At 42.7% G+C, this 25,419-nt stretch overlaps 2 protein-coding genes across 2 annotated transcripts in view; one reads left to right on the top strand and one right to left on the bottom strand.

Annotated features, from left to right (window-relative positions):
- The first annotated feature begins 8,151 nt into the window (after nucleotides 1-8,151).
- Nucleotides 8,152-13,085, top strand: Tefm (transcription elongation factor, mitochondrial). Its single transcript, XM_021213723.2, has 4 exons — nucleotides 8,152-8,254; nucleotides 9,518-9,978; nucleotides 11,764-11,913; nucleotides 12,455-13,085. Exons 1-4 carry the CDS (start codon nucleotides 8,212-8,214, stop codon nucleotides 12,896-12,898), a joined length of 1,098 nt encoding a protein of 365 aa, XP_021069382.1. The 5' UTR covers nucleotides 8,152-8,211; the 3' UTR covers nucleotides 12,899-13,085.
- A 1,467-nt stretch (nucleotides 13,086-14,552) lies between these two features.
- Nucleotides 14,553-25,419, bottom strand: part of Atad5 (ATPase family AAA domain containing 5) — a 51,347-nt gene continuing 40,480 nt past the window's right edge. The window contains exons 18-23 of the mRNA XM_029546104.1: nucleotides 23,876-23,940; nucleotides 19,862-20,042; nucleotides 18,811-18,989; nucleotides 17,111-17,952; nucleotides 16,133-16,291; nucleotides 14,553-16,022 (exon numbers count right to left, since the gene is read on the bottom strand). Of these exons, the coding sequence (XP_029401964.1) occupies nucleotides 15,944-16,022; nucleotides 16,133-16,291; nucleotides 17,111-17,952; nucleotides 18,811-18,989; nucleotides 19,862-20,042; nucleotides 23,876-23,940 (1,505 nt within the window). The 3' untranslated portion in view covers nucleotides 14,553-15,943. The remainder of the gene's footprint in view (nucleotides 16,023-16,132; nucleotides 16,292-17,110; nucleotides 17,953-18,810; nucleotides 18,990-19,861; nucleotides 20,043-23,875; nucleotides 23,941-25,419) is intronic.

Raw genomic sequence — 25,419 nt, 5'->3', positions numbered from 1 at the left:
AGCCCTGGCTGTCCTGGAACTCACTCTGTAGACCAGGCTGGCCTCGAACTCAGAAATCCACCTGCCTCTGCCTCCCGGGTGCTGGGATTAAAGGCATGTGCCACCACGCCTGGCTGCATCTTCACTCTTAACCCCTCCGAGCCTCACTCAGCACAGTACTGAGAGGAGGCCCGACTGCAGGGCCCCTTGGATTTCTCTGCCCTTCCTTATTTTTGAAGGTTTTATTTTAAAAGATAGGAAAGGTTTAAGGTGGACTTGCGGCCATCCTAAGAAGGGAAAAGTGATGGTATGCTGGCACTTCGTGACAGGCGCCCTGCTTCCTGCCTCTTTGTTGGGGTTGAGGAGATAATACAGACTGGGTGCTTGAGTTCCACGATGTACCTCGGTGGGTAGCAGATATCTTGTCATTTCACAGAAGAGACGGACAGCTGAGCCCCGGAGGAGCTGTTACTCAAGGTCTTGTGGTCAAATGGTGTGTGCAACAGGAGCTGACAGACAGGTTTCCTGTTACAGTGTTGTTTAGTCTGTTTATTTCATGAAACCCTCTTTCTTCTCATCCTGAGTTTGGTACACTGTGTAATGATTATGTTATCATATTCAATACATCCAGGAGAGAGAGAGAGAGAGAGAGAGAGAGAGAGAGAGAGAGAGAGAGAGAGAGAGAGAGAGAGAGAGAGATCTGTAAGTCCAGTTCTAGGGGACCTGATGCCCTCTTCTGTCCTCTGAGGGCACTCAAAATCATGTTATTATGTTCACATAAACAGACACAGACCTATATACATAGGTTTTAAAAAAATAACCTTACTAAAAAACTCACCCCCAACACAAACATTCATACACACTCATATACTCACTCACACACATGCATAGATACTCACGCACACTCATACTCTCACATACTCACTCATACACACACATACATACTCACACATACACACACTCACATACACACATACTCATACACACACACTCACACGCACTCACATACACACACACTCACATACACACTCACATACACACTCACATGCACTCACATACACACACACTCACATGTACTCACATACACACACACTCATACTCACACACTCACATACACACTCACATGTACTCACATACACACTCACACACACTCATACACTCATACACCCTCACATACACACTTGCATACACACACTCACATGTACTCACATACACATTCACATACACTCATACTCTCTCTCTCTCTCTTACCCTCACCGCCACAGACAACCCATGCACATCACCACCCTGCTGCGTTCATCCTATAACTGAAAGCTCTTGACCTTTATTTTCCCTACTGATTTTTCAGAACATGCTCATCACCCAACAGAAACTTTGTCACCCACTCCTGGATTTGGTATGATAGACGCTTTACTCTGCCTGTGTGCACAGAAATGACAAGCCAAAGGAACGTGGGAGCAATCCTTTCATCATAGCTCCTCAAGACACACGGAAAGATTGAGAGTTTGAGGCGTGCCTGCCTTACCCAGTGAGTTCCAAACCAACCTGAGCAAAGACTTATCTCAAAATAAAACATAAAAAGAGGAGCTGGAGAGATGGCTCAGTGGTTTAGAGCTGCTCTTGCTGAAAAACTAGTCAGGGTTCCCAGCATCCATGTCAGGCTGTTCAAAGCAGCCCAGACGCGCGCGCGCGTGCGTGTGTGTGTGTGTGTGTGTGTGTGTGTGTGTGTGTGTGAAATCATCTTTAAAGCTTTATATTATTTCTATGTATTTGTGTATGTAAAAATAAATCACTTTAAAATATTTATTTTTAAATTATGTGTATGTGTTTGTGGTAGCTATGTGTATTTGAGCACAGATGCCTGCAGAGTCCAAAGGCACCGGTTCCCTTGGGGGTAGTGTTAAAGGTAGCAAGGAGCAAGGAGCTGCTGGGAACCTAATGTGGGTTCTGCCAGAACTGAAAGCATTCACAACTGCTGGGCTCTCTCCAGCCCCTAAAGAAATCTTTTCTTCTTCAAGAATTAACAAGGTTGCGTCCCAGTCCCCTGTCCTACACAATCGTCACTTCTACGGCCATGAGCAGTTGGCTGGATGGGAGAGTCCAGGCTTAGAGGGCCCGCCACCTCAGGCTGGCACACACCTTTAACACCAGCACTTGGGAGGCAGAAGCAGGCAAATTTCTGAGTTCAAGGCCAGCCTGGTCTAAAGAGTGAGTTCCAGGACAGCCAGGACAGCCCAGAGAAACCCTGTCTCAGAACCCACCCCCCCCAAAAAAAAAAAAAAAAAAAGGAGAGAGAGAACAAAGAAAAAAGGATAAAATGGAAAGCTGGCTTTATAATTTAGCAGAAGGGCATTTGCCTAGCCCACATGAGCCCTAAGTTAAATACCAGTACTGAGGAAGAAGGAGGGGGAGGGGAAGGGAGAGGGGAAGGGGGAGGGGAAGGGGAAGGAGAAGGGGGAGGGAAAGCAGAAAGGAGGTTAGAAGCTATTCCCAAGGGAAGAATTCTGAGCCAGAGGCTATCTTGCCCCAGGCCATTGCTGAGGGTTGAAACCAGAATTTGAGGGTGGGTTGAGGGAGCTTCTCTAGGGTGCTCAGTCCAGACAGCAGCTGCTGGGGTGATGGAGAAGTCAGGACCCTGGGACAGAATGTCCTCTGTAAACAAAAACTCCCAGGGCTCCTCAGGACACAAACATTCAGTCTCTTTTGCAGATTGGTGCTGTCCAGCTGAGATGAACCGCAGCAGGCCTGGAAGAAAGCCTTCTGCTCTGTTCCCAGGAACAGGCTTGAGATCCCCAGGGAACAGAGCATGACCTCTTTGAAAATGTAAAAAATTAATATATTTATTAGTTTTAGCATTTTCAAGAAAACGATAATTATAAGGGATTTGGAAGACACAGTGAGAGAAAACACGGTTCCCACTGATGGCCCATAGATTGCAGTGTGGGGCTGACTTGCACAAGTTCATCTTATCTTTGTCACAACGCCGGAATGAATAGAGACTAGTTTTAGGCCTGCTTGGTGAACAAGGCAACTCTAGCCCAGAGACAATAAGTTATTTTCCCGATGTCACAGTGCTGGAGTGAAGCGTTCTGGGTGGGTACAGAGCTGAGGCTGGGGTTTGGATCCAGTGTGTCGTGGCAGGTTTTCATCAGTGCATCAGGTGGAGCTTGGGAACATAACCTCCAAAAAAGGCAATGTCAGGGGCTGGTGAGATGGCTCAGTGGGTAAGAGCACCCGATTGCTCTTCCGAAGGTCCGGAGTTCAAATCCCAGCAACCACATGGTGGCTCATAACCATCTGTAACAAGATCTGACAGCTACAGTGTACTTACATATAATAAATAAATAAATCTTAAAAAAAAAAAAAAAAAAGGCAATGTCAGGCAGCTGAGCCCCACACTTTAATAACCCTGTGATGCGAGAGTTGTCTGTTTCCTTCTGGTCTTTCACATATAATTTGATATGGTCCCAATCATAGTTTTCATAACATTTTACATCCCTTTAAATTTTTTAAAAAATATTATTTATTTATTTACTTATTATATGTACGTGACTACATTGTAGCTTTCTTCAGACACACACCAGAAGATGGCATCAGATCCCATTACAAGTGGCTGTGAGCCACCATGTGGTTGCTGGGATTTGAACTCAGGACCTCTGGAAGAGTAGTAAGTGCTCTTTACCTCTGAGCCATCTCTCCAGCCCCCTTTAAATTTTTATATATATCATTTTTGTTTGTTTGTTTGTTTTTCGAGACAGTGTCTCTCTGTGTAGCCTTGGCTGTCCTGGAACTCAGAAATCCGCCTGCCTCTGCCTCCCAAGTGCTGGGATTAAAGGCATGCGCCACCACGCCCGGCATATATCATATTTTTAAGATTCATTTTATTGTGTGGGCTGGAGAGATGGCTTAATTGTTCCGAGCACCTACTGCTCTTACCAGCACCCACACGGCTGTCTCATAACGGTGCATTTCAGTGAGCAGACTGTTAGCTTTAATGGAATCCAGTATAGTTTGTCTGCAAGTTGTATACTTTTGATGCCTTAGGAGATGTTCATGCTGGGCAGCGGTGGCGCATGCCTTTCATTCCAGCACTCACTCAGGAAGCAGAGGCAGGTGGTGTTCAAGGCCCCCTTGGACCACAGACCAAGTTCCAGGACAGACAGTGATCGATACACAGAGAAACCCAGTCTCAAAAAACAAAAGAAAATAAAATGTTCACATAACTCAGTTATGAACATTTTTGCTTAGTCTTTTTTTTTTAAGTTACATTTATCTATTGATGTCTTCACACACTTGTGTTCTGTGCTGCACGTGTGAAGGTCAGAGAATAATAATGTGGGTCAAGTCTGCCACATGGGTTCTAAGGACTAACACAGGCTGTCAGAATTAGCAGCAAATGCCTTTATCTGCTGAGCCATCTTGCTGGCCCTGTTTGGTTTTTCTCTTTTTAGACCTGAGGCCAGGTCCTCTGACATCTTCAGTCTTTTGATTGTGCAGTGTTGAGACGTGAGTCCAGAGCCTCATGTAGGTTAGACTAGAGCTACACCCACCCTAGCCAGGGTCTTATTAGTTAGGTCAGGATGCCCTTGACCTCCATCCTCCTACCTCAGCTTCCTGAACATTATGGTTATAGCTGTGCACCACCATATCTAGCTATGGAGGACTGATTTAAAAAAAAAAAAAAATCTCTACAAACAAAATTAATTCGTTTCTGGAAAAAGAACCGGGGAAAGGAGAAGCAGCTGATTTCGGGAGGAAGATGACCACTTTCATTCTGAACACCCTGGTTCTGGTTTGCAGTGAACCACGAGGACTAGTCTGTCACTTTCCTTGTCACCTCCAGTCTCTGGTCAAAGTGTAGTTCTGAATGAAGGCTCTGATGAGGACATTTCCGGTCAAAGCTATTAGTCATTAACTCTGAAGAACAGATGACACTCTGATGGGAAAAGCAGCACCCACGGAGCGTACGTTATACCTGTGTTCTCTTTACTCGGTGTCCCAAGTCCTGTGAGGCAGCTACCGCCGCCGCTGCCGCCGCCGCCACCGCCTCCAACTTACAAATGAGGAAGCTGAGGCTCAGGGGGAAACTCCCTGCTTTGGCAGCTAGCAAGAACTCAGTTGTGTTTTCCTGAACCATACCATCTCTCAAAGGCACCCCGAGGACTCCGAAGGGTTTGTTTCAGGCATGAGTGCCACAGAGCTGCTGAAATGAACCATGGGAAATTTATTCCCTCACACTTCAGGAGTCCTGACACCTGCGACCAGAGTGTTGGGGTTGGTTCCTTCTGAGGACTCTGCAGGAAATGGATTGCATGCTTCTCTCTGACCTTCAGGTCATACATACAGATGTGTCACTCTGCTGTCACTAGGCATTCACAGGGACATCTCCTGAGGATAGCGGTCATGTTTGAATGGAGTTTTTTGTTGTTGTTGTTGTTGTTGTTTTTGTTGTTTTTTGGTTTTGTTTCGTTTTTCATTTGGGGAGACAGAGTTTCTGCGTGTAGCCCTGGCTGTCCTGGAACTAGGTCTGTAAACGAGGTTGGCCTAAGACTCATAGAGATCCACCTGTCTCTGCCTTTCAAGTGTTGGGATTAAAGGCAAGTGCCACCACTGCCTGGTGGCATTTTATTTTTTACATAGGCTGGTGAGATGGCTTACTGAGCAAAGGGTCTTGCCACCAAGCCAGGTGACCTGAGTTTGATTCCTGGAACTCACATGGTAGCAGGTAAGACCCATATCCAGTCAATTGTCCTCAGACCATCATGCATGCACGTGTACAGATGCACAACCGCGTCACAAATACATAAATGGATTTGAAAGTGTAAAACTTCAAGGTGAATGCTGGAGAGGTGGCTCAGTTCAAAGGCAGCACTGCTTTTGCAGAGGACTGGAGTTTATTCCCAGCATCCACATCAGTGACTCCTGGCCAGCTATAACTCCAACGTCAAGGGGTCCTCTGGCCTCCTCGGACACCTGCACTTTCGGTCACCCCTCACCCTACACAACACACAAACACACACATTCATAATTTTAAAAGATAAATTTTTTTTTGAAACGTACAGATTTTTTTGTTTTTTGGAGACAGTGTTTCTCTGTGTAGCCCTGGCTGTCCTGGAACTCACTGTGTAGACCAGGCTGGCCTCAAACTCAGAAATCTGCCTACCTCTGCCTCCCAAGTGCTGGGATTAAAGGCGTGNGCCACCATGCCCGGCGATAAATCTTTCTTTAAAGTAATTTATTTTATGTATGTGAGTATACCATCTCTGTCTTCAGGCGCACTAGAAGAGGGCATCAGAGCCCATTACAGATGGCTGTGAGCCAACATGTGGTTGCTGGGAATTGAACTCATGANNTCTGGAAGAGCAGTCAGTGCTCCCAACCCCTGAGCCATCTCTCCAGCCCCCAAATCGTTTTTCTTTCTTTCTTTCTTTCTTTCTTTCTTTCTTTCTTTCTTTCTTTCTTTCTTTCTTTCTTTCAAAGCTTCCAATTCAGGAAGAAATGATGGCCTTTTCACTCCAGAACTTACTATTTCCTGAGAGTTAACGGTTTAATTACATCTTTCAAAACAGATAAATTGAATCGTAACTCCTGGTACTGGAGTAGGCAGTCTTATTTGGAAAGAAGGTCACTAGCAATGTCATTAGTTGAAATGACAAGGAGGCTGAGGAATGTGTAGCTCTTGCCTAGCACGCATGAGGCTCTGGATTCATGTCCCAGCACTACATAGTCCAAGGAATCAGACTGACCCATGGACCTGGGACATAGCTCCACTGTCTTAGGTGGTTGAGAGGACAGGGGACCTTGAGCCCAGAAGTTGAAGGGTACCCTGGGATACAGAATAAGATCTCAAAAACACCTGCTTCTCCCAAAAGGAGACAATACTGGGCTGGAGCAGTGGCCATTCCAACATGGCCGTTGTTCTCGTGAGAGGTCCGTGTGGATGCCTAGTGACAGCAGAGTGACACATCTGTATGTATGACCTGAAGGTCAGAGAGAAGCATGCAACCATTTCCTGCAGAGTCCTCGGAAGGAACCAACCCCCCTGTCACTCTGGTCGCAGGTGTCTGGACTCCTGAAGTGTGAGGGAATAAATTCCCCATGGTTCATTTCAGCAGTTCTGTGCCATTCAACGAAACAATTCTGTATAAAATTTTGTGTTTTAAAATTTTTTGAGTTGGGCAGTGGTGGCGCTCACACCTTTAATCCTAGCACTTGGGAGGCAGAGGCAGGCGGATTTCTGAGTTCCAGGACAGCCTGGTCTACAGAGTGAGTTCCAGGACAGCCAGGGCTACACAGAGAAACCCTGTCTCAAAAAACCTAAAAAGGGGCTGGTGAGATGGCTCAGTGGGTAAGAGCACCCGACTGCTCTTCAGAAGGTCCAGAGTTCAAATCCCAGCAACTACATGGTGGCTCATAACCATCCGTAACAAGATCTGACTCCCTCTTCTGGAGTGTCTGAAGACAGATACAGTGTACTTACATATAATAAATAAATAAATCTTAAAAAAAAAAAAAAACCTAAAAAGAATGGAAGATGCATGGGGAGGGAGGTGGGGGATGCTTCAGGATGGGTCCGCTGACGCACCCCCTCCCACCACACCATACCACGCTCCATAAAACACACCATAGTCACTTTCCACTTTCTTGTCCACAGGCTCTTCTCCAGTCCAGCCTCACATTGGCTGCAAATGACCAATTTTTTTTTTCTAGAAAGCCCCTCTAATCTGACTTTGCAACTAAAAAACAAGCGACCTGCCCGACTTTTTCAACTGTTCCATTCCGCATTCCAAGGGTCCAATGCGGCTCCAGACTCACCTCCCTCCATCCTTTTCAAACAGCCAAAAGTGTCCAGCGTCAAAGCGACCTCACACATTGGCCTTCTCGTCCCTCGCAACTCTCCCAGTTCCTCCTCTCAACTCCGCACAGGGCTCCATGTGTGCATACAGGCTCCCCACTGCCTGCTCAAGGCTGTCTCTGTGTGTCTGGGAACGCAGAGAAGACTCGCCCCAAAACAGGATTAAACCTAGTCCACTCCTTTGCATCTCGGAGATCCCGCCCGGCCACACAGTCTCCGGAGACCATCAGCCATCAATCACTAGGAACTCAGTTGGCATTTCCCCGAGACTGTCTCTTTCGCCGGAACCCTTCTGCCCAGCCCCGGCCGAGCACTTTTTGTTGGAACACACGAAACCGGAAGTTGGAGGAGGGAAACAAGCGTGGGAGAGGCTGGCGATGGCTTGGAGGACAAACCTTGCTTGCCTCATCAAGGCCGGAGGTAGGGTTGCTGAGCACGAGGTTGGTTGCTTGCCTGTAACCGGGAGTGGTTCTCTTCTGCCCCGTGGCCGGTTCTCCAGCGTGGAGCTGTAGCGGAGCTGAGGGGCGTTCTTGTCCCCAGCCCCGGAGCCCGTCCGCTTTAGTGGCCCAGGGTCCACGCGCGTGCGCCCCTGCCCGGGCCGGGCTGCGGGCGGAGGAGTCAGACACCATGTAGCTCGCTCACCCTCTGCCTGCGTCCTCTTCCTGTGGCCGCGCGCGGAGAGTGACTTTCCACTGTCTTATAAAGTTATCCATTGCACGGGGTAGACTTTGCAAAAAGACAGCCTTGTTAACTATCTTGAGAAGCATGCAGAGCAAGATCAACTGTCCCTACCACCTAGTTAATATCACCAGCCCCGCCTGCCCCACTCAGAGCTCCTTGTTGCCCAAGCTGGCCTGCAACTCACTATGTAGCTAAATCCTGATCTTCCTGCTTCCACCTCCTAAGTGCTAGGATTACAAGTGAGGACCACCACTCCTGACCAGCTAAAACATTTTATTATAAACGTATAAAGTTTAATTTCCTTTAGTTCCATCAGATGATAAACTAGTAAAAACGAAGTGGAGATCAATTGTAAGAGACGGTACCAAAAAAATCCTCTTAATATTATAAATGCCATAAATAGCAGACTTGTGAAATAATTTTAAGTGGTGCTAGGTATAGAAACCAAGGCCTTGCCAGAAACTAGGCCCTACCTACCGGCCCTAACCTTTTTGATTGTTTTTACTTTTGCAGACAGTCTCATTGCCTGGAACACTGTACTAGACCAGTCTGGCCATGAACTTTCAGAGATCTGCCTGGTTTTGCCTCCCAAATCCTAGCTTGTTTTTTGTTTGTTTGTCTGTTTTGAGACAGGGTTTCTCTGTGTAGCCCTGGCTGTCCTGGAACTCACTTTGTAGACCAGGCTGGCCTGGAACTCAGAAATCGGCCTGCCTCTGCCTCCCAACTGCTGGGTTGTTCGTTTTTCAATACAGAGTCTCAGTGTTCAGTCCTGGTTGTCCCCGAACTTCCTCTGTAGACCAGGCTGCCCTTGAACTCAAGAGATCCTCCTGCTTCTGTCTCCCCAGTGCTGGGATTGAAGGTGTGCACAACTCCAGTCAGCTCTACACTCCTTTTAAAGACAATTCTCTGTGATAATGTGGTTTGTGTGCGAGTCTGTATAACTGCACAAGCTTGGGTATTAACTGTCAAAGGAGAACGTTCTAATTCACGTTTACCTTTTAGGGAGGCTGAGATGGTTTCCAGTCCCGGAGTACTCATCCCTACCTCCAGTCCTAAACACCATCTGCTCTGAGAGAAAGTCCACTGCACCTGAGAAGCTTGTTGCCAGCGTTGCTGCTTGTGATGCAAATGGAAAGGAACCCGGGAATGCATTGGACAGGCTCTTCTCCCTGGAGCAGCAGGCTTCTATCTTACAAGTGTTGAATACAGCTTCTGATAAAGAACTGGAAGCTTTCAGATTGCTTCGAGGAAGAAAGTCCGTCAATATTGTAGAACACAGAAAGAAGTTTGGGCCCTTTCAGAGGTTGGAGAATTTGATAGACGTGCCCTTGATCCAATATAAAACTGCTGTTGAAGTTTGTAACTCCATTCTCTGTCCAGAGAATAGACGGAGGAAAAAGTCACAGGAAAAGTGGCTGCTGAGAAAGTTCATCAAGCCAGGTGTAGAGAAAGAGAGACTCAAGGTACAGTCTCCCCCTGACCAGCTAGCTACCCTTTGGGAACTTACTCTGGAAAGCAAAGCACCGTTCCCTGTAGTGGGTGAGAGACGAGGTTTTTGTTTTATTTCTAATTCATTCTCTCTCTCTCTCTCTCTCTCTCTCTCTCTCTCTCTCTCTCTCTCTCTCTCTCTCAGTCAGAGAGGAAAACTTTCAAGAGTCAGTTCTTATGCTGTGTGGGGTTTTGGTGGGCTTGGTTGCAAGTGCTCTAACCCTTTGATTGATCTCACCAACCCAAAATAAGATCCTTTAGGTTTAGTTAGGAATCTAGATATACTCATATTACTGGGCGATTGTTGCACAAAATGAAAAGTACTGATAATTGCCAGGTGGTCGGAGGGATCCTGTAAGGAAGGACTTGGGGAAAGTTTGCTGAAAGCTCAACTTGGAAGAGAGGAATTAGGCTGGCGGGAAGACAACTTTCTGTGTCGGAAACGGGAACGACCAAGGCTACAAGGCTTCGTTTTAATCACTTTAGTCCTTATTGTCACCATGCCTTTGCCTTCCGAGTGCTGGCAGCGATGGACTGGGCCACCACCACTTGGTTCCTGCTGAGCTTTCTTACTGGCCCCTATTTTTATTTTTTGAGGCAGGGTCTTATTCTGTTGTCCAGGCCGGCTTAACCTGGCTTAACTTTTAACCTGGATGTTCTCAAACTTGTTTGCTGGCTCCCTATGAATACACCCACCCAGACACCTGTACAATACTGATGCACATATACCTCACACAGAGCACTAAACAGCCACACATCAAAAACAGTTTTTTTTATTTTTATTTTTTTTGGTTTTTCGAGACAGGGTTTCTCTGTGTAGTCCTGGCTGTCCTGGAACTCACTTTGGAGACCAGTCTGGCCTCGAATTCAGAAATCCACCTGCCTCTGCCTCCCAAGTGCTGGGATTAAAGGCGTGCACCACCACCGCCCGGCCAAAAACAGTTTTAATAATTAAAAAACAATCGGTTGTCCATGAATGGCTGTGTGCAAACGGGTTAACAGTAATATTCTTGCACAGTGAATCAGAAGGTCCGTGTTTTCAGATGGTGCTCTACCCTTTTCATTATGTTTCTTTTACTTCTCTGTATGTTTCTGACATGAGTGTGGGAGGTCAGAGGATAATCTAAATTCCTTTTTTCCTTCCACCACTTGTATCCCAGGGATTAAACTTCGGTCTTTGACTTGTTAGAAAGCAGCTTTTTCCACTAACCCATCTTGACACCCTCTTTGTTTGGGTGTATGTTCACATGTGTGCTGTTCACACGTGTGCCAGGGAAGACTCGAGGTGGTGTTCTTCCTCTTTTGATATCTTGTGATTTTGTTGTTGTTGTTCTTTTTCAAAACAGGATTTCTGTATACACTTTGGCTGTCCTGGAACTCATTCTGTAGACCAACCAGGCTGGCCTCAAACTCGTAGAGATCCACCTGCCTCTGTCTCCCAAGTGCTGGGATTAAAGGCGGTGCCACCACTGCCCATCAATTTTCTTTTAATTTAATTGCATCTTTATTTGTGTGTCCCTTTCACTGTAGAAGTCAGAGGAAAACTTGGGTGGCGTCAGCTGACTCCTTCCACCACGTGGATTATAAAACAAATAAATAAGCATTTATTTATTTATTTTTTAAAAAGAGTGACCCTTAAGACATCTGTTAAGTCTTTTAGGTGATCTATTGATCACCTAAAGTTGTTAAGCATTTTGAGTTTGTAGGTTTATAGCTGTGAGATTTCTACACTTGTCATCAAATCAGTTCTTTTCCTTTAGGCAGTAAAGAGTATCGTATCTATTGTTTTTGGTACTCGAAGAATTGCATGGGCTCACCTTGACCGGAGACCGACTGTGCTGGACTGGCAGCAGACTGAGTGCTGGAAATTAACTAACAAAACATACCCAACATCCTTTTATCTGGAAGAGGTGAGGCAGTGGTTGGTCCCTGCTCCTTGTTTTCTGTCTTGTGCATTCCTTCATGGTTCCTTGTACAGTTGAGTCTGGCAGTTCCAAAAGGGATGAAAAAAAAAAAATGAAGGTGGGTCTTTGGGGCACCTTTTACTAGTATAGCTTTATTATATTTGCTTTAAAAATGTAGAAAAAAGTACACTGTTGCTGTCTTCAGACACACCAAAAGAGGGCATCAGATCCCATTACAGACAGTTGTGAGCCCCCATGTGGTTGCTGGGGAATTGAACTCAGGACTTCAAGATGTGAAATGGGCAGGAATTGCTTTCAGTGAGCGCATGTCTCTAAGAGGCTTTGACCAGCCAGCCCCTTGCTACCAGCAGAGTCCAGGCTAAGGCCAACCCTCTGTTCTACCTGGAATATTTCAAATTATTAAAATTTTGAGTTGCTGAGTCTCAAAGTCAGTTCAAGAAGCTTTTGAGTTATCTCAGAGTTGTTAGAAATGGGACAAATATGAAACATAAACATTCTGATTTCTGAATTTTTTTTTTTTTTTAAGATTTCTTCAGTCATTTCAAAGATACCTAAAGCAGATCTCTACATTTTGGAAAAATCAGGACTTTCCATTCAGAACACATCTCTGCTTCCTATACTGTTACACTTTCTAATCACAGAAGCCATGCTGTATGCCTTACTCAACAAGACTTTTGCAGAGGATGGCCAGCACCGCGTGCTGAGCATGAATCGAAATGCTGTGGGCAAGCACTTTGACCTGATGATCGGTGACACAAGGACGAGTGGGAGGGAGCTAGTGAAGCAGTTCCTCTCTGAGTCTGTGGTGAAGGAGCAGCCTCGGGTGTTCTTCCCACAGGACCTCATAGTGCAATATAGACAGAAGGTTGTCAGGAGCTCATACCGGATTGAAGAGTTGTATGATTCATTATTACAAGCTGTGGCTTTTTATGAATTAGTTTTTGACAAAGGCTCAGAGCTCAAATGTTAATGCACTCACTCTAGTGTTATACTTATTTTTTTTGTGTGTGTGTGTGTGTTATACTTATTTATTAAAGCAATGATTCCCATCTTCCATGTTAGTGGAAAACATTTTGAATATATTTTCCATGTTTGTAAAATCAGATTTTTGGCTTAAAAAAATGAGCCAAGACCAAATCAATAAATATTTTGTGAGATTCTGTGCCTTCTTTGCTTAAGTTCTAAATAATAAGGAGCCACACAGAGCCAAAAGTTACCTCCATTTAAAAGCAAATACCAGGCTGGAGAGATGGCTTGGTCATTACTCTCACTTGGCTGCTTTTCTCGGGAGCCCCAGTTTGGTTCTCAGCCCTCACTGCAGGTGTTCAGTTTCCTATAATGTCAGTTCCAAGGGATGTGGTGTTCTTTGTTCTCCTGCACAGACACACACAGGAAACATACATACACATAGAAAAACAAGATAACCATTTCAAAAGTAAAATTTAAGAGCTGGGTAGTGGTGGTGGTGCATCCCTTTAATGCCAGCACTGTAGGAGGCAGAGGCAGGCCGATCTGAGTCCAAGGCCAGACAGGCCAGGTTTACAGAGTTTTGGGATAGCTAGCCAGGGCCACACAGAGGAACCTTGTTTTGAAAAACTTAAAACAAAACAAAAAACAAAGACCATAACCCTAGTAAGAGGATGAACTAGCTGAATTGATAGTTGTACCTGTAACCTGCACTCAGAAGAGGGAAGGGAAGCAGTAAGATTGTGTGAGGTCACTTTGGGAATATAGTGAGGTTCTTTTGTCCCCAAACTCCTTCTGCCTTTCCCCAATCCCAGCCCCCCTCAAATTGATAAAGACAGGTTGGGGTTGTAAATTGGTGGTAAACTGCTTGTCTAGGTTTGACACCTAGTAATGGGGAAAAAATGTTCTATCAAACTAAAAAAACACCCACTAGGTTATGTCCCTGCTACAGAGGCAGTTTTGAGAACTTGAACAGTTTTATGTATTTATTTTACATTGGTTGATTAGTTGTTGAGAATGATCGGAGACCCTAATAATAAAACACCTGAGTAACAGGTAAATGCCTATAGAAGCCACCCAGCAGGGAAACACAGATACAGACAGACACTTAATAAGCTTTAAGAGCTGGACAGAAGGGGCAGGGTAGAGCGGACTTTTGGGTTAGCATTTGAAATGTAAATGTAAATGAAGAAAATATCTAATAAAAAATTGAAGAAAAAAAAAAAAAAGCTGGACAGATGATTCAGCGGTCCTTGCTGCCCTTGTACAGGTCCTGGGTACAGATCCCTGCCACAACATGGTAAGCAGCTCATACCCATCCTTAACTCCAATTTCAGGGTACCCAATGGCCTCTCATGACTTCAAGGACATTGCAAGCATGTGGTTCACATACATACATGCAGAAAAACACTCATACACATAAAAAACATAAATCTTTAAAAAGCATTGACCAGCCGGGTGGCACATGCCTTTAATCCCAGCACTTGGAAGGCAGAGGCGGTGGATTTCTGCCAGCCTGGTCTACAGAATTACAAAACGAGTTCCAGGACAGCCAGGGCTACACAGAAACCTTGTCTAACAAAACAAAACAAATGAGCAAAAAAATTAAAAACAAATAATTTAAACAATACACCAAGCATTTAGCTTTAACTTTTAATTAGATCAATTTACTAATACAAGAAAAGGTAGGTTGAACAAGAGGTAAAAACACATCTCCATACACACTTGTAAACAGTTATGCACCTATATTTTAAAAAAGTACAAAACTAGGATCCTTCTGAATTAAAAATACATCAGAAAATGTACCTGAATAATATATTTACAAATATTTACATTATGAAGGAATTTTAAACAAACCTGATTATCTGCAAAATAACATTAAGTAAAATGTGCATTTTAAAATCTTGCTACTAAAGTTAAAAATAGGTACTCAAAAAAATATTAAAAGATGACCTTGCTCGGTGTGGTAGCATATACCTGAAGTACTTAAGCTTGAGATGGGGATTACAAAATTCTGCAAGGAGATTAGGAGTAGCCTAAGCAATATACCAGACCCTGCCTCAAAAACAGGATGGGGTTTCTAGCTCTGTGGTTAAGCATGTTCATAGAATGCACAAGATCTTGGGTTTGATATGTACCATTGCAAATAATTATTAAAACACAACGCTTGTGTATATAGTAAGACACAAGACATTTGCCTATAATACAAAAACCCCTAAATTTAATCCTCAGCACCGAAAACCAACAACAAAAGCCATACTTAAATGAAAACAGCAGTTAGGTAGAAACCCCATGGTAGAATCCATCATTATTTCTTCAACCATCAACAAGTTGTCCAAAATAGATAAACTAGTGTCATTACTCTTTATGAAATAAAACATAATGATATAAAAGTACCTGAAAATGTACAAATGATTTGAGTTGGCAAAATCCAATAGACTGTATAACTACAGGGAGTGATAGACGGTCTTTTCATCTCACCTTATCTAGGTAAATGCTAGAATTCAGAATGCTTTACTCTGTCAACGCTAATGACTCAATGATTAAATGGTAAAACATGCTGGAAGAAGGCACAAGAAACAAAGGCAATGCTTTCCACAACCGAGGCATAATTTACTTCCTAGGACATTTTAAAATACCCTGTACATAACTGTTTTCCATTGTGTAACTTTAGAGACTGCCTATTTACAGCAGTACAGCTCTGAAGCTTGGCAGTAGAGGAAGATTACAGGAAAAGGGAAAAAGGACAGGTAAGCTTAGAACTGAAACAGCTCTAGAAATCTATAAGTAAAAATTATTCTACAAATAGTTCACACATACAGAAAGTATACAGTAAAGCAAAAATAGATAATCCAAACATTCAGAAAAAATGTCACAGTCATATATACAATTTGTAACTCAAAATTTTCATTTTAAATACTTGAACCACAAAAATACAAAAGTCTTTTAAAATTTACATTAAGAGAAATAAGCTCTTCTTTAAAGTCACCATACTCTAAAGTAGGTCATCGGGACCACACCATCTGTACAAGACTGATGACGGAGAGCATCAAGGGAAGCCAGCTGCCAAAGTAGTTATGGTTTCTTCAGGAATATCTAGATGAATTCCTTCAAAATAGTGCAGAAACCTGTCAAAACCACAAAATATTTAATATTAGTGTTTTCATTCCCACAAACATTTATTAATCTTAACATAGGTACCTGAATATTAACTTTAAAAAAAAAAACAACACTTTACCTTCTTTTATTTTTCTCTTGTTCTTTTAGCTTTTCTGTCCGACAAATGTCCCGAAGAGTTGGCAGGTAGTCAATGAGACTAGCTTGTTTATTACCCAGGGTCAGGAAAGAACGACTAGAAAACACACTTCTAATGACTGCCATCCTCTTGTCAGCATTGCTAAAAATTAAGAGTAAGTATTATTTGTTATTTTGTATATAAATACTTAACAACCCCAAATATAACCAGTGTTCCTGCTTCTGGTCTAGACCAGATAACACTTGTAATTTCCTGTCAGCAGATCAGTCACTCATATATACCCAGACTGGACTGGAACTCTACATAGCTCAGCCTGACTTCAACCTCAGTCCCGAGTGCTGGGATTACAGTCTAGCACCACCACACTCGGCTTCATAGGGAAACAGACACTCCAAGAGGGCGCCAGATCTTGTTATGGATGGTTGTGAGCCACCGTGTGGTTGCTGGGATTTGAACTCAGGACCTTCAGAAGAGCAGTCAGTGCTCTTAACCGCTGAGCCATCTCTCCAGCCCTGGCACCAAATTCTTGATCTCTGTGCTGTGAACACTCACATGCCTGGTGTCACAGTGAAATATCTTAATGGCTACCTTTTACCTGTTACAAGTCTGCACCTCTCTGTTGCCTAAAAGCTCCCAAATTAATTATCTCACACACACACAGAGTCTTTCCTATGTAGCCCTGGCTGTCCTAAAATTCAGTTTGTGGCCCACTCTGGCCTCGAACAAAGAGGTCTTCCTGCCTCTGCCTGGAGTGCTGGGATTAAAGGTGTGTGCCACCACACTTAGCTCTGGCTTTACAATTTCCATTCAAATTAGTTTCTTCAACAATCTGTTTCATTTGCAGGAGAAACTATGTTAAGACTAAGTGTTTCCCATGAGCAATGGCACACCATTTGTAAATCAGTATGAAGAATCCCTGCCATTGATTACTGATAAATAGAAGGTAACAAATCTACTTACTCTAGATTAGCTGCTGATTGGCGGAAGCATGTATCATGGCGCCTTTGTGAAACACAGACCGTGAGTTCGTTGGTTGGCTCTCTTTCTAATTGCTTGCATGAATTCAAGGACTCCAGTGCTTTTGAAATGGTAGAAGAACACTTAGTAAAGCTGAGTGCTTCTGCAGTTGCTTTTAATTCTCTAGCGCTCTGAGGAGCCCACCTATCTCTATTCTCAAGACTAAATTCATCACAAAGTCCGCTTTTAACCTTTCCGTTTGTCCAGTGAAAGGCACGTTTCTCCAATTCATTCTGTTCCCCTGGATCTGTTAAAAGAGCATCTATGAAGGACATGTTCTCCATGAACTCACTGAGAGAATTTAAACAGTGAGAAACAAGCATGCAACACTTCTTCTCTGCTAGTGTCTTAGGAGGCTGAGGTACAGAGTGGGGCTTGAAACCACTGTTCTGTGTCTTAATCTTTGGATTGCTGTCTCTGCTTATGTTGTCTTCTACAGATGAGGAGGGTTCAGGAGATAAGCTAGGCAGTTCACCAGAAAAGTCTAGGCCAGTGTCAAACAGGTCACTGTCATCTAGGATCACCATCTTTTTCTGTTTCCTTTTCTGTGATTTTCTCAATGGATGGTCTTCTGCCTGCTTCCTGGTAAGATGCCCCATGCTTGCTGATGCACTGGCCTGTGTAGTCACTGGGAAGCCATAAGCACCTCTTACATCTGGAACCACATTAACTGGCAGTGGCAGGATGACCTCAAGATTACTATGTAACAGATCTATATTTTGCATGTGGAACTCGGTGAGAAGCTGAATGAGTTTCTGCCATTCTTCCTTTGTTTTGATCTTGTGCTGAAAAGCAATTGAGTAAAGAATGCTTTTATAGTGCCCACTCCAGACATCCTCCCACCCTGATGAACACAGACTTGTCCTTACGCGTCTTCTACATAGGCGACATGTTTTGTTTTGTTTTTGGAGGGTGCCTCTGAGGCATGTGGAGAAGACCTTGTGGAGTCAGTTCTCCCCCCACCACAAGGGCCCAAGCATCACATTGGAGTGCTCAAAGCCTTGAACTGCAAGCACCTTTATTACAGAGCCACCTCCCTGCCACCTATTCTATCCTGAAGGATTAAGTGGCTACTCTTTGTTATTTTATTATATTATATTTAACACATCAAAACAATACTGACTGGGCTGGGTAGGTTAGTGATAAAACATTTGCCTAATAAGCACTAAGATCCTCGGACCAAACCCAGGGCTTGGGGAAGAAAACAAATGAAAAAAAGGAAGAAAGGGATAGGAGGGAGGGGAAAGCATTCTAACTCTAAACTAGATTTAGATTCAGAAACTAGTGTTCTTTATTTAGTACATATTCCAATTCAGTATCAAAATGTCGTTTACTTTTTATTTTTCTAGCCCAAGCTGTTCTGGAACCAAGCTTGAAGTAGAGACCCACCTCCCTCTGCCTCCAGAGTGCTAGGACTAGATGTGTGCCCCACCACGCCTGGCTCAATTTAACCTGAGTCCCATCCTGTGTTTTTAAAGCTGTGCCTAGGCATCAGCACAGTCAATTGAATTAAAAATCTCACATCTAGAGTTTAGAAAATGTTGAGTGAATTTTAACCTGGACTAAGATTGAAAATGCAGGGTAAATACTAAGGAGATGAACAGAAACAAAAATCCAACATTGCAGACAGACACAGAAAATACCTTCAACAATGAAAGTAAGTCTTGGGATGGGGAGGCGATGTTCTTGAGTCCAAACAAAGCCTCTGCGCAGCCAGTGTCACACCTGGGGAGGGTCACACGCTTCCTTTTGGTGTTTTTAGAGTTGATGTTTGCATCAGAGCCATCTTCTGAACAAACCAGTGTATCTCTGCTATCTTCTCCTTAAGAGTAATGAAGACCAATATTATGTGAATGCATTTGAAATGATCCGAATAGAAGAAAGCACGGGCACGAGCCTTAGGGCTCCCGCTCCATTTCGTTCTCCACAATGTGCTCACCCCATTACAAACACAATGTAATAATTCATTTGAAAAATACCAGGCTGGCGAGATGCCTTTAATCCCAGCACTTGGGAGGGAGGCAGAGGCAGAGGCAGGCAGATTTCTGAGTTCGAGGCCAGCCTGGTCTACAAAGTGAGTTCCAGGACAGCCAGGGCTACACAGAGAAACCCTGTCTCCAAAAACCAAAAACCAAAACAAAACAAAACAAATCAAAACAACAACAACAAAAAAACCAAACCAACCAAAAACCAAACAAGTAAAACCAAAAAGAAACAAAAAACCCCACAAGCCGGGCGTGGTGGCGCACGCCTTTAGTTCCAGCACTCAGGAGGCAGAGGCAGGCAGATTTCTGAGTTCCAGGCCAGCCTGGTCTACAAAGTGAGTTCCAGAGAAACCCTGCCTCAATAAACCAAAAGCAAAAATGGAACCAAATAAATAAATAATGTATGTGTATTATAAAAATTAACTGGCTGGAGAGATGGCTCAGCGGTTAGGAGCACTGACTACTCTTCCAGAGGTCCTGAGTTCAAATCCCAGCAACCACATGGTGGCTTACAACGATTTGTTATGAGATCTGATGCCCCCTTCTGGTGTGTCTGAAGACAGCTATAGTGTACTTTAATAAATAAATAAATCTTTTTAAAAAATTAACATACCGAGACACTTAACTTATAATTTTAGAAATATTTTGATAGAGTATATATAAGAATATGGTCTCAAAATCGAAAAGTTTTACATAACAGACTACTTACGACAGTATGATAATGGTCTTTCTTCTAAAATTCCACCTCCACTTCTAATCCAAAACTGTAAGTAAAGGATACTTTTTCTGATGTCACAAGCATTTGCGGTCAACAAGGTTACAAAGTCTTTAAAGTCAGTTCTGAAATTCTCAACTAGACAGATCACTTGTAGATAGCTGGCAACATTTAGCTTAAAAATAGAAAAACAAGGCAAGATTTAGGGGAGAGAAACACATGGTTAATTACACAAATTGCAGAAAATATAGCAATAAACCTGAATAATGATGAAGAATTTTGCTTACAATCTTTCATTTTATCAGAATTCCAGGACTGGTTTTTATTTTCTATTGTTTTGGTTTCTTTTTTTCCAGACAGCATTTCTCTGTGTAGCCCTGGCTGACCTAGAACTCACTCTGTAGACCAGGCTGGCCTCAAATCTGCCTCTGCCAGAGTACTGGGATTGAAGGCGTACGCTACCACCTTTCTTGAGGCAAAGTCTTGCTATGAAGCCAGTCTGGCTACGCAACCTTATCTAGCTTTAAGTTGGCAATCATTCTTTCTCAGTTTCCCAAGTACTGAGATAATAAAGCATTCTAATCATGTGCAGATTTTATATGCATGTGTGTGTGAATGCATCAGGTGTATGTATATGTGGGTACATCTGTGTGGTTTAAGCATGTGTGTATTGCACTGAAAACGGGATGAAATCTGTGCCCCATGTATCAGTGCAATATTCAAGGGTAACATAAAAAATAGAAAAATCGAACTTAAGTAATACATTTATTGCTTATATAAAAATGATTAAAATCTGGTTGATAGGGCACATCCTTAATCCTACTAAAAATATACAATAGCAACAACAACATCCTCTACAGCTACTTTTATGGACAATAGTACTAGTGATTACCTCCTCTATATAACTTCTCTATAAATTGCTAGGACTGCCCACTATCAACACCTCTATTTAGTGTGGTACTTAAGTCCTAATTAATAAAAGCATTAGAAAGAAGTAAAATGGACCCAGGTGTGGTGACATATACCAATAATCCCAGCTTATAAATTAGATTTTGGGAAAAGGAAGCATTACAAACTTCATCCTTAGCTACATATTGAGTTTCAAGCGAATACAGATGCTACAACATTTACAAACCTATGTTACATAAAATAAGGCAGCCACAAAAAGCCAAGGAAGGCCAAGGCAACAAAGAGACCCTAACTCAAAAAACCAACCAACCAACCAAATTTGAAGAAAATGAATACTGTCCCCTAAGCAAATAAACCTTAATTAGAAGACAGTATCATCAAATGTCAGTTGTCCCAAATTTGATCTATATATTCAATGCAATTCCAATAAAACACCAGAATAAATTGTAAAAATTTATCTCTAAAATTGGTGGAGAAATGAGTAATACCCATAACAAAATGGTTTTGTAAAAGAACAGTTAGAGGGAGGGGTTAGAGTTTCTACTCTTGAGACTTGGTACAGTTACAATAACCAAGCCAACACTATATTATCACATAAATATTAAGAACAAAGTGAAGCTAGGCAGTAGTGGTGCACGCCTTTAAACCCAGCACTCGGGAGGCAGAGGCAGGTGGATTTCTGAGTTCGAGGCCAGCCTGGTCTACAGAGTGAGTTCCAGGACAGCCAGGCCTACACAGAGGAACCCTGTCTTGAAAAACAAACAAACAAAAAAAAAAACAAACAAAAAGAACAAAGTGAAGTCTGGAAAACAACAAACACAACACTGCAAATCAGTAGAGATACAAAGCTAGGGATACAAAGACTTCATTTCAAAACAAAACAAAAATAAGGTATTTGAATAAATGTTTGGACAATTAGACATCTATAAAGAAAACAAACCATGTCTTAGAGAGTTTGGTTCTATAGAGGTTTTAGACCTAAGTAAAAACAAAAACAAAACTATTGTAAAGTTCCATAAGTAGAATCTTTTTTAAATTAATTGATTTATTTATTTATTTTTTTTGGTTTTTCGAGACAGGATTTCTCTGTGTAGCCCCCCTGGCTGTCCTGGAACTCATTTTGTAGACCAGGCTGGCCTCGAACTCAGAAGTTCGCCTGCCTCTGTCTCCCAAGAGCTGGGATTAAAGGCGTGCACCACTACTGCCTGGCAAGTAGAATCTTTATAAGCTTAAATGGATATAGAAACAAAAATTATGAAAGAAAACTTGATATAGTTGACTTCATTAAAATTAAAAATATTCACCTTACAATAAAAATAAAAAGGTAACTCATGAACTGGAAGAAATCCAGTGTGGAAGTTCTTTGACTTCCATGGATCTGTCAGGTCACATGTGCACCCATATAAGCATAAAAACACACAGAATAAATAGCTTTTGCCTCTCAAGTGCTGATATTAAAAGTGTGCACCACAATGCCTAGTTAAAGTAAGAAAAGGAGGGGAAGGTGCTGTGGAAGATGGCTAAGAGGTTAAGAACACTTTTTCTGGGCTGGTGAGATGGCTCAGTGGGTAAGAGCACCCAACTGCTCTTCCACATGGTGGCTTACAACCATCCATAACAAGATCTCACTCCCTCTTCTGGAGTGTGTGAAGACAGCTACAGTGTACTTAAATGTTAAAAAAAAATTAAAAAACAAAACAAAACAAAAAAAAACCACTTTTTCTAGCAGAGGACCAGCGGTTCAGTCCCTAGCACCCTCACAGTGGTTCCTGTCACCTGTAACCCTAGGTCTCAGGGATACAACATTCTCGTTAATTTCCACACACAACAAATAAACACGTTGTGCCATTGAAAGCAAATCCTCATACACATAAAAATAAATACATTTTTTTAAACTTCTTTTTTTTTTTTTTTTTTAAAGATTTATTTATTTATTATATGTAAGTACACTGTAGCAGACACTCCAGAAGAGGGCGTCAGATCTTGTTACGTATGGTTATAAGCCACCATGTGGTTGCTGGGATTTTAACTCTGGACCTTCGGAAGAGCAGTCGGGTGCTCTTGCCCACTGAGCCATCTCACCAGCCCCATAAAAATAAATCTTAAAACACAAAACCAAATGCCACAAATACAAACAAGGTTAATACTATAAACTGAAGGTTTCAAGTGTTCACCCTGTTCTTAGGATAATCCCATAGGTCCTCTTTCCATGAGGAACACATACACAGACCCTTCACAAGGAAAGAGGTCGTTTTCCATCCAGATATGGATTATGTTTACATTGGCCTCTCACAAATGTCAGCACTCAGATAAGTGCAAGGTTAAATGCTAATAAAATTTCATCTTAATAAATATTATTTAAAAATAGAATGAAGCTGGGTGTGGTAGTGAATGCCTTTAGTCCCAGTTCTCAGAGGGCAGATGTCTCTGAGTTTGAGGGCAGCCTGGTCGACGCGTGAGGTCCTTGGCTCCAGGGCAGTCTAGAGCAACCCTGTCTCAATAAACAAAACAAATAAATAAGGAATGAGCTGGGCTTGGTAGTACACACTTAAATCTCAGAACTTTTGGGGCAGAGGCAGGTGGGCTCTGTACATTCAAGGCCAACCAGACGTACAAAGATAGATGCAGACCAGCCAATGGTACATGGTGAGACAGTCTCAATGGAAAAAACCCCAAAAACACAACCCAAAAAGTAATATTAGGGTACACAGAAAACTTAACATCTGAAAAATAACCTCAATTTAAAGCAAACGAGGAAATCATCACAGGTTTCTTAAAACTCAGAAGCTTTAACATTTCCCTTTAAAACCACATTGTAAGGGGCTGGAAAGGTGGCTCAGTGATTAAGGGCTCTTCCAGAGAATCCAGGCTCAATTCCCAGCACCCGAATGGCACCTCACAACTCTGTTATTCCACTTCTGGGGCACCTGATGCACTCTCACAGACAAGCATGTAAGCAAAACACCAACACACATAAAATAAAAATAAATAAATCATTTTAAACCCCCCCACATTTTAAAACTATAAATCTAATTTAAAAGATATCTTTTACAGAATTGTAATATATATAATCAGTAATCATGAAAATTCAAAACTTACCAGGGAAGGAATACTGAATTTGATTTCTTCAAAGCAGCCATCAAACACTAGACTAAATGTGGGATCTATAGGAAAACAACATAACATTTTAAAAAAGTGAGACCACTAACTAACATTTCCCAGTTTTGGAGGATATTTACAACAGGAGTTGTAGAGATGGCGCTGTGATTACAGTGCATGTTGTTTTTGTAGGAGACTAGAGTTTGGTTTCTTCTGCCTGTATCAAACAGCTCATGACTGCATGTAACTACAGCTCTAGAACTGACCCTTCTGGCCTTCAGGGGCTGGGGGCGGGGCCTGGCTCTTCTGCAAGAGCAAGTGCTCTTTTTTTTTGGGGGGGGGGGGGTTCGAGACAGGGTTTCTCTGTGTAGCCTTGGCTGTCCTGGAACTCACTCTGTAGACCAGGCTGGCCTCGAATTCGAGATCCACCTGCCTCTGCCTCTGCCTCTCAAGTGCTGGGATTAAAGGCGTGCGCCACCACGCCTGGCTAATATCCTTTTTATTATAGAAGTAATCAGGTGGCTTAGTAGTAGAGTTGTTTGCTGCCAAGCCTGACAACCTGAGTTCAATCCCCGGGACCCGCTTGATAGAAGGAGAGAGCCAATTACCAGAAGTTGTCCTCTGATCTCCACATATGCCCTGTTGCACAGGTTTTATGGTCCATGTGTAGATATAGGTAATAAATAATAAAAACATTTTTTAAAATTATGGCCAAGTATGTTGGCGGACACTTATAATGCCACCAGTCTGAGCAAAGAGGATTCAAGAGTTCTAGACCATCTCAAACAACAATAAAAAACTATATAGATTTTTAAAGTGAAACACCCAGTTCTCATACCCAAGGTAGATAGGATTCTGTGACACTGATGAAGACTTACTTTAACTAAACATGAAGCAAATCTCCTTTAAGTTTTTTTTTTTTTTTTTTTTTTTTTTAAGATCTAGTTTATATAGGAGTTCTCTGTCTGCTTATACCCACTCGTGCCAGAAGAGGGCATCAGATCCTATCATAGATGGTTGTGAACCACCATGTGGTTGCTGGGAAATGAACTCAGGACCTCTGGAAGAGCAGCCAGTGCTCTTAACCACTGAGCCATCTCTCCAGCTCCTTCCTTGAAGTTTTATCATGGGATGGAGAAGTGCTAATAAATTCAATTAAGGATCTGCAGGGAACCAGGAGGTGGCTGATCCCTGTAAATGGAGGATGAGGAAGGATATCTCTCTGAGGTTAAAGCTAGCCTGGCTAAAGAATAAGGCTAGAATACAGACAGACAGACACATGCTCTGTTGGCTGTCTAATTATATGTATGACAAAGAAACAAGAAAAGGACTTGTTTTGTTTTAAAAATAGGATATCTCTGTGCAGCCCTGGCTGTCCTGGAACTCACTATGTAGAGCAGATTACCTCAAATTCACCTCCCTCTGCCTCTGCCTCCCTCCGCCATAACTGCTCGGCTGATATATATATATAATACACATATCAACTTTTTTTTTTTTTTTTTTTTTTTTTTTTTTTTTTCGAGACAGGGTTTCTCTGTGTAGCC

The sequence above is a fragment of the Mus pahari genome, chromosome 14 (genome assembly GCF_900095145.1).
Source record: "Mus pahari chromosome 14, PAHARI_EIJ_v1.1, whole genome shotgun sequence".
Lineage (NCBI taxonomy): Eukaryota > Metazoa > Chordata > Mammalia > Rodentia > Muridae > Mus > Mus pahari.
Note: the sequence above shows the minus strand (reverse complement) of the source record. Positions and strands in the feature narration are given on the sequence as shown.

Bases quoted from the DNA above. Each gene is read 5' to 3' on its own strand.
- Tefm (XM_021213723.2), top strand. From the start codon at position 8,212: ATGGCTTGGAGGACAAACCTTGCTTGCCTCATCAAGGCCGGAG. The intron at 8,255-9,517 runs GTAGGGTTGCTG...TTTACCTTTTAG, and splicing joins TTGCCTCATCAAGGCCGGAG to GGAGGCTGAGATGGTTTCCA. The intron at 9,979-11,763 runs GTACAGTCTCCC...CTTTTCCTTTAG, and splicing joins TAGAGAAAGAGAGACTCAAG to GCAGTAAAGAGTATCGTATC.